At 52.3% G+C, this 13,405-nt stretch overlaps 2 protein-coding genes across 2 annotated transcripts in view; both read right to left on the bottom strand.

Moving 5' to 3' along the window:
* The window catches only part of LOC140411525 (heme-binding protein 2-like), a 131,023-nt gene that overhangs the window by 11,666 nt on the left and 105,952 nt on the right, over positions 1-13,405 (bottom strand). The gene's annotated exons all lie outside the window — the stretch shown is intronic.
* LOC140411266 (calpain-2 catalytic subunit-like) overlaps positions 1-13,405 on the bottom strand; it is a 47,115-nt gene that overhangs the window by 921 nt on the left and 32,789 nt on the right. The window contains exons 2-3 of the mRNA XM_072500389.1: positions 8,389-8,458; positions 386-504 (exon numbers count right to left, since the gene is read on the bottom strand). Of these exons, the coding sequence (XP_072356490.1) occupies positions 386-504; positions 8,389-8,458 (189 nt within the window). The remainder of the gene's footprint in view (positions 1-385; positions 505-8,388; positions 8,459-13,405) is intronic.

The raw sequence follows: 13,405 nt of genomic DNA, 5'->3' as shown, positions 1-13,405 counted from the left end.
TTTTTTAGAGTAACCAATTTTTTTTTTCCAATTAAAAGGCAATTTAGCGTGGCCAACCCATCTAACCACCACATCTTTGGGTTGTGGGGGCGAAACCCACGCAGACACAGGGACAATGTGCAAACTCCACACGGACAGTGACCCAGGGCCGGCATTCGAACCCGGGGTCCATAGCGCCGTCGTCCCAGTGCTAACCACTGCGCCGTGTGACACCCGGCTTAACATAACATTAACTCTTGACATGCTGGACATTTGTACAATCTCACAAATGTGAGGCCAAAAACAAGGAGGTGAGCTCCTGGGACTCAATAAGAAGGAGAATGATGTGCCAGAGGCGAATAGATCAATGCAATTGAATGAAGAACAAAGTGGGGATATCTCTTACCTGGAAATGGAAGATTCCACAATAGCCGGGCCCAAAGCACTGTCCACTGGGAACAACTCTGTTCAATATCTCCTCATTGAGAGTCAGAGAGGCAATAGCTGCTAACAGCCAGCAGTCACCTGAAATAGTGAACACACACTCAGGTACAGATCATTTCAGTGCAAAGATCATTCACATCCATTCCGGTCAAAGTCACAGAAATAGAGAAAGGAACACACAAGGTCCGTCTCCACTGTCCCCATCAATCACTCCCAGGGCAGGTACAGCACGGGGTTAGATACAGAGTAAAGCTCCCTCTACACTGTCCCCATCAAACACTCCCAGGACAGGTACAGCACGGGGTTAGATACAGAGTAAAGCTCCCTCTACACTGTCCCCATCAAACACTCCCAGGACAGGAACAGCATGGGGTTAGATACAGAGTAACGCCCCCCTCTACACTGTCCCCCATCAAACACTCCCAGGACAGATACAGCACGGGGTTAGATACAGAGTAAAGCTCCCTCTACACTGTCCCCATCAAACACTCCCAGGACAGGTACAGCACGGGGTTAGATACAGAGTAAAGCTCCCTCTACACTGTCCCCATCAAACACTCCCAGGACAGGTACAGCATGGGGTTAGATACAGGGTAAAGCTCCCTCTACACTGTCCCCATCAAACACTCCCAGGACAGGTACAGCACGGGGTTAGATACAGAGTAAAGCTCCCTCTACACTGTCCCCATCACACACTCCCAGGACAGGTACAGCATGGGGTTAGATACAGAGTAAAGCTCCCTCTACACTGTCCCCATCAAACACTCCCAGGACAGGTACAGCATGGGGTTAGATACAGGGTAAAGCTCCCTCTACACTGTCCCCATCAAACACTCCCAGGACAGGTACAGCACGGGGTTAGATACAGAGTAAAGCTCCCTTTACACTGTCCCCATCAAACACTCCCAGGACAGGTACAGCATGGGGTTAGATACAGAGTAAAGCTCCCTCTACACTGTCCCCATCAAACACTCCCAGGACAGGAACAGCACGGGGTTAGATACAGAGTAAAGTTCCCTCTACACTGTCCCCATCAAACACTCCCAGGACAGGTACAGCACGGGGTTAGATACAGAGTAAAGCTCCCTCTACACTGTCCCCCATCAAACACTCCCAAGACAGGTACAGCACGGGGTTAGATGCAGAGTAAAGCTCCCTCTACACTGTCCCCATCAAACACTCCCAGGACAGGTACAGCACGGGGTTAGATACAGAGTAAAGCTCCCTCTACACTGTCCCCATCAAACACTCCAGGACAGGTACAGCACGGGGTTAGATACAGAGTAAAGCTCCCGCTACACTGTCCCCATCAAACACTCCCAGGACAGGTACAGCACGGGGTTAGATACAGAGTAAAGCTCCCTCTACACTGTCCCCATCAAACACTCCCAGGAAATGTACAGCATGGGGTTAGATACAGAGTAAAGCTCCCTCGACACTGACCCCATCAAACACTCCCAAGACAGGTACAGCACGGGGTTAGATAGAGAGTAAAGCTCCCTCTACACTGTCCCCATCAAACACTCCTTTAGGGGTTTGTAGACAGACATGTAACGAAAGGGTTAATGACAACACTTAGCGATGGCACTACCAAGAGAAGGCTTTACGAGATGCCCTGTATAACGGAGCTGCCAAAGGATCTTGCTCTTGTTCCACGCAGGAGTAGTTAGATAGCAGTCGTGTAGCAGACTCAGGTCCCAGTCTAGCCACCCACTGTAGTTCAGGTACAGTCTGTACAGTTATATCTCATTACTTTATTGCTAGAGGTAGTTCCGTAGGGTGTCAAACTCATTTATTAGTTTTATCGTTACTTAATAAATGTGTTTACTTTACAGTGAGGTTGAGTGTCTCGGGTTACAGGGAGATACAGACGGGATGGTCAAATGGGCGGATAAGTGGCAGATGGAATTTAACCCTGACAAGTGTGAGTAAAAGTATACACTTTGAAAGGAGCAATTTTCAAGGAACTATTTAATGAAAGGCAGCACACTGGAAAGTGCTGAGGAACCAAGAGTCCTTGGTGAGTTTGTCCAGAGATCTCTGAAGGCAGAGGGCAGGTTAATAGGGGGGTGGAAAAGGCAAATGGGACACTGGCTTTTCTCAATCGGGACAGAGATTACAAAAGCAGGGAGGTGATGTTGGAGTTGTACAGAACATTGGTGAGGACACAGCTGGAGTACTGTGTGTAATTCTGGGCACCACATTATAGGAAGGAGGGGGTGCTGGAGGGGGTGCAGAGGAGATTCACCAGGATGGTGCCTGGGACGGAACATTTCAGTTATGAAGAGAGGTTGGGGCTTGAGTTATTTTCGCTGGAGCAGAGAAGACTGAGGGGTGATCTGATCGAGGTGGACAAGATTATGAGGGGCATGGGCAGGGGGGATAGGGAGCAGCTGGTCCCCTTAGTTGAAGGGTCGGTTACGAGGGGGACACAAGTTCAAGGGGCAGGAGGTATGGGGGGGGGGGGGGGGGGGGGGGGGGGGGGGGGATTTGAGGGAAAACCTTTTTTACCCAGAGGGAGGTGAGGGTCTGGAACGCGCTGCCTGGGAGGGGGGTAGAGGCGGGTCACCTCACAGCCTTGAACAAGTACCTGGGTCAGCACTTGGCCCGTCAGAACATTCCAGGCTACGGGACAAGTGCTGGCAAGTGGGGTGAGGTAGACAGGTCGGGGCCTCTCATGGGACAGTGCAGACTCGATGGGCCGAACGGCCTCTTGGGCACTATGACTCTGTGAACAGTTTATTAATACTGCCCCATTCCATGCAGGGTCTCCCGCCCTGGCCAATACTCAGGGCTTTTATACTCCATGGAATCCCCTCAATAAGGACGATGCACTGCCCCATTGTCGGGGAAGTACGCGCTCGGTACAGGTCGTACATAGAAACATAGAAAATAGAAGACGGAGGAGGCCATTCGGCCCTTCGAGCCTGCTCCGCTAATCATTGTGACCATGGCTGATCATCAAGTTCAATACCCTGATCCCACCTTCCCCCATATCCCTCGAGCCCTTTCGCCCCAAGAGCAAATATAATTCCTTCTTCAAATTTCACAGATTCACCACTCGCTGGGTGGAGAAATCTCTCCTCACCTCAGTCCTGAAAGGTTTACCCCTTATCCTCAAACTATGACCCCTCGTTCTGGACTCCCCCACCATCGGGAACGTTCTTTCTGAATCTGTCTAATCCTGGTGGAATTGTGTAAGTTTCTATGAGACCCCCTCATTCTCTAAACTCCAATGAATATAATCCTAACCGACTCAGTCTCTCCTCATATGACAGTCCCGCCATCCCAGGAATCAGCCTGGTTAACCTTCGCTGCTCTCCCTCCATAGCAAGAACATCCTTCCTCAGATCAGGACACCAAAACTGCCCACAATACTCCAGGTGTGGCCTCACCAATGCCCGATACAATTGCAGTAAAACATCTCTATTCCTAGACTCCAATCCTCTCGCTATGAAGGCCAACATACCATTTGCCTTCTTTCCTGCCTGCTGTACCTGCGCGCTTACTTTCAGCGACTGATGCACAAGGACAGCAAGGTCTCGCTGAGTATCCGCCTCTCTCAATGTAATAATAATCTGCATTCCTATTTTTGCTCCCGAAGCGGATAACCTCACATTTATCCACATTATACTGCATCTGCCAGGCATGTGCCTGTTGGAGTGAGTTCCCAGGGCAGAGGCACCTGCATTAAATGTTATATTTATATTAAGCACACACTGTTTGCTGTTACACTGAGAATGTATAAATCGGAGTTAAAAGTAAGGAGAACAAGCTGCAGAGGCATCATGGGGTTTACTTGGCCACATTCTTGTAGCAGTTGACACAGACAGACACACACCGACTATCAGCAGCTGGACAATTGTCTGTGAACAATGGATCCAGCTAACAAACTCAATGTCAGGGAGTCTCACCTGCGACCTACTGTGGGACCAAGGGACAGTTGTTAAGGATCAGGATAGAATCATAGAATTTACAGTGCAGAAGGAGGCCATTCGGCCCATCGAGTCTGCACCGGCCCTGGGAAAGAGCACCCTACTTAAGCCCACGCCTCCACCCTGTCCCCGTAACCCAGTAACCCCACCTAGCTTTTTGGTCACTAAGGGCAATTTATCACGGCCAGTCCACCTAACCTGCACATCTTTGGACTGTGGGAGGAAACCGGAGCACCCGGAGGAAACCCACGCACACACGGGGAGAACGTGCCGACTTTGCACAGACAGTGGCCCGAGGCCGGAATCGAACCAGGGACCCTGGAGCTGTGAGGCTGCAGTGCTAACCACTGTGCTGCCCTGCCGCCCATTAACTTCATTCAGAAACCTCTGCTTCTCCCTGCATTTTATTGGATCTGTACGGAATCTGTAACCTGTACGATTAGGCCGTGTGCAGTCAAAGTGGGCTGACTAACTTTGAAAATGTATCAGGCTCGATGAGTTGACTTTGTTCAGGGGAGAAGGGCATGCTGTTCTAGTGGCTAACATCCCGCTGGCGTGATCAATAAACTTTGACTTTTGGAGCAGTCCCATAGAAGCATAGAGAATAGCTGCTGAAGGCCATTCGGCCCTTCGAGCCTGCACCACCATTCAATATGATCCTGGCTGATGGTGCAAATTCAGTATCCCAGTCCCGCTCTCTCTCCAGACCCCTTGACCCCTTTAGCCGCAAGCCCCACGTCCAGCTCCCTCTGGAATATATCCAGCGAACCGGCCCCAGCAGCTTCCTGTGGGAGAGAATTCCACACGGTCACAGCTCTCTGAGAGAAGTTCTTCCTCATCTCAGTCCTGATTGGCTGACCCGTTATTCCGAGGCTGTGACCCGGAGTTCTGGACATCCCCGACATCGGGAACACTCTTCCCGCATCCAGCCTGTCCAGTCCCATCAGGATTTTATGTGTTTCTACGAGATCCCCTCTCATTCTTCTAAACTCCAGTGAGTACAAGCCCAGTCCATCCAGTCTTTCTTCATCCCGGGATTTAGTCTGGTGAACCTTCGCTGGACACCCTCAATAGCAAGAATGTCCTTCCGCAAACTAGGAGACCAAGACTGCACCCAATGCTCAAGGTGTGGCCTCACCAAGGCCCTGTATAACTGCAGCAAGACATCCCTACTCCGATACTCCGATCCTCTCGCTGTGAAGGCCAGCGTGCCATTAGCTTTCCCCGCCGCCTGCTGTAACCTCCTGGCCCGGCCTATCCCCCACTCAGCCATTTCCACCCAGCCAGGGGATCAACCCCGGTTCAATGAAGAGAGCAGGAGAGCATGCTGGGAGCAACATCAGGCAGCCCGGAAAATGAGGTGTCAGCCTGGTGAAGCTACAACACAGGACTACCTGTGTACCAAACAGCATCAGCAGCCAGTAATAGACAGAGCCAAGCGATTGCACAACAGATCTAAGCTCTGCAGTCCTGCCGCATCCAGCCGTGAGTGGTGGTGGACAATTAAACAACTCCCTGGAGGAGGAGGCTCCACAAATACCCCTGTCCTCAATGCTGGAGGAGCCCAGCACATCTGTGCAAAAGACAAGACTGAGGCATTCGCAACAATCTTCAGCCAGCAGTGCCGAGTGGATGATCCGTCTCGGTCTCCTCCGGAGGTCCCAGCATCACAGAGGTCAGTCTTCAGCCAATACGATTCACTCCAGGTGATATCAAGAAATAGCTGAAGGCTCTGGATCCGGCAAAGGCTCTGGGCCCTGACAATATCCCAGCAATAGTCCTGAAGACTTGTGCTCCAGAACTTGCCGCAGCCCTAGCCACGCTGTTCCAGTACGGCTACAACACTGGCATCTACCCGGCAATGTGGAAAATTGCCCAGGTGTGTCCTGTACACAAGAAACAGGACAAATCCAACCCAGCCAATTACCGCCCTATCAGTCTCCTCTCCATCATCAGCAAGTGACGGGAGGAGTCATCAACAGTGGATGGCACGATTAGCACTGTTGTTTCACAGCGCCAGGGTCCCAGGTTCGATTCCCGGCTTGGGTCACTGTCTGTGCGGAGTCTGCACGTTCTCCCCGTGTCTGGGTGTGTTTCCTCCGGGTGCTCCGGTTTCCTCCCACAAGTCCCGAAAGACGTGCCTGTTAGGTAATTTGGACATTCTGAATTAAAGCTAATCTTTTGTTGGCCTTCATTGCGAGAGGTTTCGAGTACAGAAGCAGGGATGTGTTGCTGCAATTATACTGGGCCTTGGTGAGGCGACACTTGGAGTATTGTGGGTAGTTTTGGTCTCCTTCTCTGAGGAAGGATGTTCTTGCTCTCGAGGGAGAGCAGCGAGGGTTTACCAGACTGATTCCAGGGATGGCGGGACTGTCATATGAGGAGAGATTGAATCGGTTGGGATTGTTCTCGCTGGAGTTCAGTAGAATGAGGGGGATCTCACAGAAACCTGTAAAATTCTAACAGGAATGGACAGGGTCGTGCAGGAAGGATGTTCCCGGTGGTGAGTGTGTCCAGAACCAGGGGTCACAGCCTGAGGATTCAGGGTAAACCATTTCGGACAGAGATGAGGAGAAATATCTTCACCCAGAGAGCCTCTGGTATTCGTTACTACAGGACGTAGTTGAGGCCAAAACAGTGTATTATCCAGAAGCAGTTAGATATCGCACTTGGGGAGAATGGGATCGGAGGCTATGGGGAGAAAGCAGGATTAGGCTATTGAGTTGGATGATCAGCCATGATGGTGATGAATGGCGGAGCGGGCTCGAAGGGCCGAAAGGCCTCCTCCTGCTCCTATCTTCTAGATAACCACAGTCTTGAAACACCGCATTCCCCCAAATGCTGTTCCTAAACACAGCAATGCCCCTAAACGCAGTCCCTAAACACAGCAATGCCCCTAAACGCAGTCCCTAAACACAGCAATGCTGCTAAATGCAGTCCCAAAACACAGCAGCCTCTAAACACAGCCTCTAAACACTACAATGCCCTAACTCCTGTCCCTAAACACAGCAATGCCCCATCCATGTGCAGTCCTTAAACACAGCAATGCCCCAAACACAGTCCTTAAACGCAGCAATGCCCCTAGGTGCTGTCCTTAAACACAGCAATGCCCCTGAACACAGAAATGACCCTAACTGCAGTCCCCAAACACAGCAATGCCTTTAAACACAGTCCCTCAACACATCAATTCCCCTAAACACAGTCCCTAAACAAAGCAATGCTGCTAAATGCAGCCCCTAAACACAGCAATGCCCTAAATGCAGTCCTTAAGCATAGCAATGCTCCTAAACGCTGTTCTTAAACACAGCAATGATAGTAATCACATTCGCAAAACGCAAGAATGCCCAAAACGCAATCCCCCAAATGCTGTTCCTAAACACAGCAATGCCCCTAAACGCAGTCCCTAAACACAGCAATGTCCCTACACACAGCCCCTAAACACAGCAATGCCCTCAATGCAGTCCCTAGCAGGGGCTGTTTAGCACAGGGCTAAAGAGCTGGCTTTGAAAGCAGACCAAGGCAGGCCAGCAGCACGGTTCAATTCCCGTACCGGCCTCCCCGAACAGGCGCCGGAATGTGGCGACTAGGGGCTTTTCACAGTAACGTCATTTGAAGCCTACTTGTGACAATAAGCAATTTTCATTCATAAACACAGCAATGCCCCTAAACGCAGTCCCTAAACACTCCCACTGCACTTAACACACGTACTAAAAATACCTCCTAACCTTTACACATAGTCACTAGATGGAGCTCTATATGCCCAGACTGTCCCCAGATCCAGCTGTGAGCCCCCTAAACAGCCTCCAGTGGGAGCACACACTGACTATCTGTGTCCTTGTCTACTCCCAGGGTCAGGATGGACTTGCTGCTCTGACCCCGTGACCCTATTGCTCTATGATGCCCCCCCCCCCCGCCCACCCCGCACATCCCGACAGTCTGTCCTTCGAACCGGTCCAATAGAAACACAATGCCCTTGCCAGAGGGGCAGCTTAATGCCATACGACCCTGAGGAGAAGACCCCTGTACATACCAAGGGCTCCCTGGCAGATGTCAGTGCGTGTCGCTCCTTCAATGAAAAACTGTGGATTTGAGCAGATTTCCTGTAAGAGAAAAGAGGCGAGAGGGTTAGAGACAGATTAAAACCAGGCATACCCCCTACCAACATCAAACGAACAGCTCAGACCTTCCTGCCCAAACTTCACCAGTGTTAATGCACAAAATACAGGAAGGACGTTATTGCTCCGGAGAGAGTGCAGAGGACGTTTGCAGGAATGTTGCCAGGGCTGGAAAAGGGCAGCTACGTGGAGAGATTGGACAGGTTGGGGTCATTTTCCCTGGAACAAAGAAAGCTGAGGGGTGACTTAATTGCGGTGTACAAAATTATGAGGGGAAGGAATAAGTTGGACAGGATAAAATTGTTTCCCTTGATGGAGAATTCTAGAACCAACGGACATACAAAGAACAAAGAACAAGACAGCACAGGAACAGGCCCTTCGACCCTCCAAGCCTGCACCGACCATGATGCCAACCTTGGCCAAAACCCTCAGCACTTCCTTGTGCCGTATCCCTCTATACCCGTCCTGTCCATGTGTTTGTCAAGATGCCTTTTGAACGCCGTTAATGTATCTGCTTCCACCACCTCCCCTGGCAACGCGTTCCAGACACTCACCGCCCTCTGTGTAAAAAACCTGCCTCACACATCTCCTCTAAACTTTGCCCCACGGACCTTAAACCTCTGCCCCCCTGGTGACTGACCCTCCACCCTGGGAAAGAGTGCCTGCCCATCCACTCTATCCATGCCCCTCATAATCCTGTAGACCTCTGTCAGGTCACCCCTCAACCTCCGTCTTTCTAATGAAAACAGTCCGAGTGTATTCAGCCTCTCCACATAGCTAACACCCTCCAGACCAGGCAACATCCTGGTAAACCTCCTCTGCACCCTCTCCAAAGCCTCCACATCCTTCGGGTAGTGTGGCGACCAGAATTGTGCGCAATATTCCAAGTGCGGCCTTACCAAGGTTCTATACAACTGCAGCCTGACTTGCCAGTTTTTATACTCAGTGCCCCGTCCAATGAAGACAAGCATTCCGTCTGCTTTCGCGACGACCTTGTCCACTTGTGTTGCCACCTTCAAAGATCTGTGGACCTGCAGACCCAGATCTCTCTGACTTTCCATATTCCAAAGGGTTTTACCATTTACGGTATATTTCCCCTCTCTGTTAGACCGACCACAATGCATCATCTCACATTTGTTCGGATTAAACTCCATTTGCCATTTGTCTCCACCCTATCTCTGTCCTGCTGTATCCTCTGACAATCCTCAACACTATCTGCCACTCCACCAGCCTTGGTTTCACCCGCGAACTTACTAATCAGACCAGCTACATTTTCCTCCAAATCGTTTATGTACAAACAACAGAGGCCCCAGCACCGATCCCTGCGGAACACCACTAGTCACAACCTTCCATTCAGAAAAACACCCTCCTACTGCTACCCTCTGTCTTCTGTGACCGAGCCAGTTCTGTATCCAACTTAGTGCCTCACCCCTGATCCCGTGTGACGTCACCTTGTGTACCAGTCGGCCATGAGGCACCTTGTAAGTCCGCGTAAACAACATCCACCGCCCTCCCTTCATCGATCATCTTTGTCACCACCTCAAAAAACTCGATCAAGTTAGTGAAGCACGACCTCCCCTTCACAAACCATGCTGTCTATCGCTAATGATTCCATTTGTTTCCAAATGGGTATAAATCCTGTCCCTGAGAATTCTCTCCAATAATTTACCAACTACCGACGTGAGGCTCACCGGCCTATAGTTTCCAGGATTATCCCTGCTACCTTTCTTAAACATGGCACCACATTATCTATTCTCCAGTCCTCTGGGGTCTCACCTGTAGCCAATGAGGATACAAAGATGTCAGTCAAGGCCCCAGCAATTTCCTCCCTTGCTTCCCTCAGTATTCTGGGGTAAATCCCATCCAGTTCCCATTTGGAGTATTGTGAGCAGTTTGGGCCCCGTATCTAAGGAAGGATGTGCTGGCCTTGGAAAGGGTCCAGAGGGGGTTCACAAGAATGATCCCTGGAATGAAGAACTTGTCGTATGAGGAACGGATGAGGACTCTGGGTCTGTACTTGTTGGAGTTTAGAAGGATGAGGGGGATCTTATTGAAATTAACAGGATACTGCGAGGCCGGGATAGAGTGGACGTGGAGAGGATGTTTCCACTTGTAGGAAAAACTAGAACCCGAGGACAGAATCTCAGATTAAAGGGACGATCCTTTCAAACTGAGATGAGGAGGAATTTCGTCAGCCAGAGGGGGGTGAATCTGTGGAACTCTTTGCCGTGGAAGGCTGTGGAGGCCAAATCACTGAGTGTCTTTAAGACAGAGATAGATAGGTTCTTGATTAATAAGGGGGTCAGGGGTTATGGGGACAAGGCAGGAGAATGGGGATGAGAAAATATCAGCCATGATTGAATGGCGGAGCAGACTCGATGGGCCGAGTGGCCTAATTCTGCTCCTGTGTCTTGTGGTCTTTTGGCCCAGGAGACCAATCCACTTTAATGTCTTTTAAAACACCTCAGGGATCAGTGCTGGGACCTCTGTTGTTTGTAGTATATATAAGTGATCTGGAAGAAAATGTGGGTGGTCTGATTAGTAAGTTTGGGGATGACACGAAGATTGGCGAAGTTGCTGATCGTGCCGAGGTTTGTCAGAGGATACAACAGGATATAGATAGATTGGAGACTTGGTCACAGAAATGGCAGATGGAGCTTAATCGGGATAATGTGAGGTGATGCATTTTGGAGGATCTAATCTCGGTATGAATTACACTGTGAATGGCAGAACCCTGAGGAACATTAACACACAGAGGGATCTGGGCGTGCAGGTCCACAGTTCCCTAAAGTGCCAACACAGGTGGGCAAGGTGATCAAGAAGGCGTGTGGCACGCGTGCCTTCATCAGCCGGGGCATTGAGTACAGGAGTTGGGGAATAATGCTGCAGCTGTATAAAACCTTGGTTAGGCCGCATTTGGAGTGTTGCGGGCAGTTCTGGGCACCACATTACCAGAAGGACATGGAAGCTTTGGAGAGAGCGCAAAGAAGGCTCACCAGGATGTTGCCTGGTCTCGAGCGTGTTGGCTACGAGGAGAGGTTGGATAAACTAGGATTGTTTTCACTGGAAAGACGGAGGCTGAGGGGAGACCTGATGGAGGTCGACAGAATTCTGAGAGGCAGAGACAGGGGTGGATAGTCAGAGGCTTTTTCCCAGGGTGGAAGTGTCAATTACAAGGGGCACAGGTTCAAGGTGAGAGGGGGAAAGTTTAAGGGAGATGTGCGGGGAAAGTTTTTCACACAGAGAGTGGTGGGTGCCTGGAACGCGCTGCCAGAGGATGTGGGGGAAGCAGCACATTAGCAATGTTTAAGAGGCATCTGGACAGGTGCATGAATTGGGAGGAAATAGAGGGAGACGGACCGACTGAGGGCAGAAGGTTTTGTTTTTTTAGTTAGGGCAGCATGGTCGGCACGGGCTGGGAGGGCCGAAGGGCCTGTTCCTGTGCCGTACTTTCCTTTGTTCTTTTTAACCAAGGTTTCCAAACTCAAGCTTCTGCGGAGGAGGCAACGGCACAGAGGTATTGTCACTGGATTAGTAAACCAGAGACCCAGAGACCCGCTCTGGGGTCCCGGGTTCGAATCCCCCCACTGCACAATTCCGCAAAAATCTGGAATTAAAAGTTGAATGACCATTGTTGATTTTAATAAAATCCCCCCTGGTTCACTAATGTCCTTTCGGGAAGGAAATCTGCCGCCCTTACCCGGCCTGGCCTACACGTGACTCCAGACCCACAGCAATGTGGTCGACTCTTAACGCCCTCAGGGTTGGGCAATAATTGTTGGCACAGCCAACATCACATGAATGGATGCACCCTCTCAAACTGGAGCCTCCGCGGGGACCCCCCTCCATCCACCCACCCCCCTCCACCCACCCCCTTCCATCCACCCACCGACCCAGACTCCGTCCCCGATACCACCCCCTGCACCCTCTCAAACTGGAGCCTCCGCGGGGACCCCCGTCCACCCACCCCCCTCCACCCACCCCCCTCCATCCACCCACCGACCCAGACTCCGTCCCCGATACCACCCCCTGCACCCTCTCAAACTGGAGCCTCCGCGGGGACCCCCCTCCATCCACCCACCCCCCTCCACCCACCCCCCTCCATCCACCCACCGACCCAGACTCCGTCCCCGATACCACCCCCTGCACACTCTCAAACTGGAGCCTCCGCGGGGACCCCCCTCCATCCACCCACCCCCCTCCATCCACCCACCGACCCAGACTCCGTCCCCGATACCACCCCCTGCACCCTCTCAAACTGGAGCCTCCGCGGGGACCCCCCTCCATCCACCCACCCCCCTCCACCCACCCCCCTCCATCCACCCACCGACCCAGACTCCGTCCCCGATACCACCCCCTGCACCCTCTCAAACTGGAGCCTCCGCGGGGACCCCCCTCCATCCACCCACCCCCCTCCACCCACCCCCCTCCATCCACCCACCGACCCAGACTCCGTCCCCGATACCACCCCCTGCACCCTCTCAAACTGGAGCCTCCGCGGGGACCCCCCTCCATCCACCCACCCCCCTCCATCCACCCACCGACCCAGACTCCGTCCCCGATACCACCCCCTGCACCCTCTCAAACTGGAGCCTCCGCGGGGACCCCCCTCCATCCACCCACCGACCCAGACTCCGTCCCCGATACCACCCCCTGCACCCTCTCAAACTGGAGCCTCCGCGGGGACCCCGCTCCACCCACCCCCTCCACCCACCCCCCTCCATCCACCCACCGACCCAGACTCCGTCCCCGATACCACCCCCTGCACCCTCTCAAACTGGAGCCTCCGCGGGGACCCCCGTCCACCCACCCCCCTCCACCCACCGACCCAGACTCCGTCCCCGATACCACCCCCTGCACCCTCTCAAACTGGAGCCTCCGCGGGGACCCCCCTCCATCCACCCACCGACCCAGACTCCGTCCCCGATACCA

Source organism: Scyliorhinus torazame, chromosome 4, assembly GCF_047496885.1.
Source record: "Scyliorhinus torazame isolate Kashiwa2021f chromosome 4, sScyTor2.1, whole genome shotgun sequence".
NCBI lineage: Eukaryota > Metazoa > Chordata > Chondrichthyes > Carcharhiniformes > Scyliorhinidae > Scyliorhinus > Scyliorhinus torazame.
This window is presented reverse-complemented; position numbering and strand designations above follow the sequence as displayed.